The following is a 3600-nucleotide window of genomic DNA, read 5'->3' as shown; positions in this document are numbered from 1 at the left end:
ACTTTCCTTCTTTTTCTTCAGATTCAAGCTGAGTATAAATAGAACTTTAAAAAAGACTAAAGTTTGGATTCAGTTAGACTAAAGTTCAGATGGCTTTGCACAAAAAATAAAAACATCCTCAAGGAACTACTCTTTACTTTTTTAACAAACTCTGATTGATTCTATATCCCATCTAAAGAGCAGGGTACAGAGAACAAGACAGACAAAAAGGCTCTTCTCAACTTTAAGTCTCGTTCTCCTCTCAACAGATTTTTATCTGTTCACCAGTTTTTGAGGTTTTTCGTTCATGATTGATAACCTATTTTTCACACAAAATAGTTTGCAGTTATAGCACAAAGGAAGGAAGCTTCCAAGTTTGACTTTTTTTTTATTTTAAAGAACTTTATGACACATTTTCAATTAACATAAAATAATAAACTGATGTAAGAATTACACTAGACACCCCCAATGCAGGGAGTCACTTATCTCGGTTCTGTGTTGATGTAATCCTACAGGAAGGGAGCCAAATCCTTGAATGTTACAATCCAACATTGCAAAAACAAGCACAGAAAAAAAAAAAGTATAAATCAAATTTGTAAGTCCAACATGTTCATCCAAATTAATTCTCTGGTGTTTCTTGCTGTAATTTCCAAATGTGAACTCCCAAGGCTGGATCTTCTGATGATGGTCTTTACCGATTGCAGGAAACTACTGGAAGAACAACTTATGAAGTCTGAATGCAATTTTTATACACATTATTTTTCTCTCTCCTCCCTTCCTTAATGTTCACATACAAAATGATCTACAGAGCATGACCAGCTGTAAAAACCATCCAAGTCAGAATCCATTTTACTGGAGTGAGAATACTTCAAAAACACAGATTTGGAGCTGTTTCCATAGAGTATAGATTTAGATTAATATGGCTCTGCAGTTCGGGCTTATATCATTTTCTCTATGGACACTTTTTAACCACCGACACCCTCAAGGTGTTCCCAAACCAAAAATTGTGATGGAAATGTTTGCTCTCTGCTCAGAGCACAGGATGATGTCAACAGGTGGGGGACAGGCTGGCTTACAGTAATGATAAGAGAGACCTGAAATCTTGTGCTGACATCTTTAACATTCCCCTGTCATCCCCACATGCCTTAATTGATACCTGCCACCACAAGGCAGATATCCAATTATGAAGTGCATCAGAGGTTTGTTCTAACTCTCATCAAGGCCTGCATCCCCACTGATCTGAACAGCTACTGGTTTCCCTCAATTGCACTTCATGCGACCCTGTTCCGTTTGCAGCATGCCAACACACATCAGAATGACATTTGTATTTTTAATACAAAAGACCATTCGTTTTTTTCAATTCTATAATTATTGCTGATGATCTTCTTGTAGCTGTACTGACTGTGTTGATGACTCTTCACCCCTGTCTCCTCTCACAGGGAGAAGATGATCTGCAGGATCCTGCTGCTCATCATCCTCACTTCATGTGTCTTTGGTTAGTTTACAGCTTCACTTTATGAACTCCAAATAAAGCTCAACAACAGATTTGTTCTAGTTCTCAGTGTGTCTGCTCCTCTCTTTCCCTCTCTGTCTCCTCAACAGGATCATTTGTAGTCAATGTGACACAGACCTGCTATCAGGCAGAGGAGAACCACAACATCACACTGGAGTGGACGTTCACCACCAAACCTGACAGATCCACCAAAATGCTTAACATCCTCTGTTACCTGATAACTGGTCACGAAGTCTCAGTCCTGTATCATGTTCATGAAGGTGTTGAGTTGTCAGAGTCTCAGGATGAAAAGTTTTCAGGACGAGTCCAGAGTGACAAAGACGCCCTCAGAGAAGGGCGAATCAGACTTCAACTGTCCAGACTCAGCGTGGATGACTCGGGTCGTTACCTGTGTCAAGTAAACACAGATTATGGCTTCAGCTCTGCAACAAGCACACTCAGTATTGATAGTAAGTTATTAGGATCTTGGTTTTCAAAGGATTAATAAATTTGTTATACTTAGGTCATACTCATTTGCTGAAGTGGGCATCTGGAGACCTAAAAGTCAAGTAATCATTCTTACTATATGTCTTTGAAGTCCAGTTGAAGTCCACTGTCTGGAGCTCATGAGGAATTGGTGCATTGTAATGTAAATTCAATATGAACAAGTCTATATGGTCACAAAGAGGCAGTCACACAGATATCTGCGCAGACCCTTATCATGTGTCCAAATGGTAGACACCAGAGTTGAAGGGAGCCACTATGCGGAAGAAGGGGTCCCTTCAGGATTTTGGCCTCCTGTCAGGCGACTCAGGAGAGAAAGTGGTGCTCTACCTGCAATGTGTACAGTGCAGGTGGAGTGCTGCTGACTTCGACTGAGAACATTGTCATGTGGTGGAAGGAATACTTCTAGGTCCTCCTTAATGCCACTGGCAGGTCTTCCGTGGATGAAGCAGAGACTGGGAACGACTCATCTCTCTCTGGGGCTGAGGTCACTGAGGCAGTTAAACAACTCCTTGGTGGCAGGGCCCCTGGGGTAGATGAGGTTCGGCCTGAGTTCCTGAAGGATCTGGATGTTGTAGGGCTCTATTGGCTGACACGCCTCTACAATGTTGCGTGGAGATCGGGGCAGTAACTCTTGATTGGCACCACGGGGGTGCTTCCCATCTTTAAGAAGGGGGGTGTGTTCCTACTATAGGGGGAGCACACTCCTCTCCCTGGGAAAGTCTGTGCCCGGGTGCTGGAAAGGCAAGTCCAACCATTAGTCAAACCTCGGAAACAGGAGGAACAATGTGCTTTCATCCTGGTTGTGGAACACTGGACCAACTCTTTACCCTCTCAAGGATACTTGAGGGTGCATGGGAGTTTGCCCAACCAGTCTACATGTGTTTTGTGGACCTGGAGAAGGCATTCAGTCATGTCCCTTGGGGTATCCTGTGGGAGGTGCTTCAGGATTATGGGGTGTCTGATCCATTGCTACAGGCCATTCAGTCCTTATACAACCCTTGCAAGAGCTCGGGGCACATAGCCAGCAATAAGTCTGACTCATTTCCAGTGGATGATAGACTCCGCCAGGGCTGCCCTTTGTCACAGATTCTGTTCATTATTTTTATATAAAAGATTTCTAGGCGTAGCTAAGTGGCAGAAGGCTTTCACTTGGGTGGTCTCAGGATCTAATCTTTGCTGTTCACGGATGATGTGGTTCTCTTCGGGTGATGGCCTCCAGCTCGCCTTGGAACGATCCGCAGCTGAGTGTGAATCGGTGGGAATGAGAATCAGCACCTCCAAATCTGAGGCTATGGTCCTCAGCCGGAAAAGGGTGGAGTACCCACTCCGGGTCAGGGACGCAGACCCAGGACACGCTAGAGAGATTATATCTCTTGGTTGGCCTGGGAAGTGGCCGGGGAGAGGGAGGTCTCCTCCGCGACCTGGCCCTTGATTAGCGGAAGAAGATGACGGATGGATGGCATTCAGATGCAGAGAACTTAATCATTTGTTTCATTGTCATTTATAGTAATCTACCATAAAAACAAATTTTATTTTCATTGTTCAACAAACCATTGTCGATCTTTTGTTAGCGTCATCTCAGATGACAAGGTTCAAGGTTCAAGGTTCAAGGTTCAAGGTTC

General features: G+C 43.6%; 1 protein-coding gene across 1 annotated transcript in view; it reads left to right on the top strand.

Annotated features, from left to right (window-relative positions):
- The first annotated feature begins 988 nt into the window (after window positions 1-988).
- LOC106456007 (protein NLRC3-like) overlaps window positions 989-3600 on the top strand; it is a 19715-nt gene continuing 17103 nt past the window's right edge. Inside the window, exons 1-5 of the mRNA XM_013908032.1 lie at window positions 989-1056; window positions 1419-1474; window positions 1582-1889; window positions 2210-2325; window positions 2408-2549. Coding sequence (XP_013763486.1) covers window positions 989-1056; window positions 1419-1474; window positions 1582-1889; window positions 2210-2325; window positions 2408-2549 — 690 coding nt within the window. The remainder of the gene's footprint in view (window positions 1057-1418; window positions 1475-1581; window positions 1890-2209; window positions 2326-2407; window positions 2550-3600) is intronic.

This window comes from Pundamilia nyererei, unplaced genomic scaffold, assembly GCF_000239375.1.
Source record: "Pundamilia nyererei isolate P.nyererei 1_Seehausen unplaced genomic scaffold, PunNye1.0 scaffold00861, whole genome shotgun sequence".
In the NCBI taxonomy this organism is placed as follows: Eukaryota; Metazoa; Chordata; class Actinopteri; order Cichliformes; family Cichlidae; genus Pundamilia; species Pundamilia nyererei.
The sequence above is the reverse complement of the archived record's forward strand: the minus strand, read 5'-3'. Positions and strand labels throughout refer to the sequence as shown.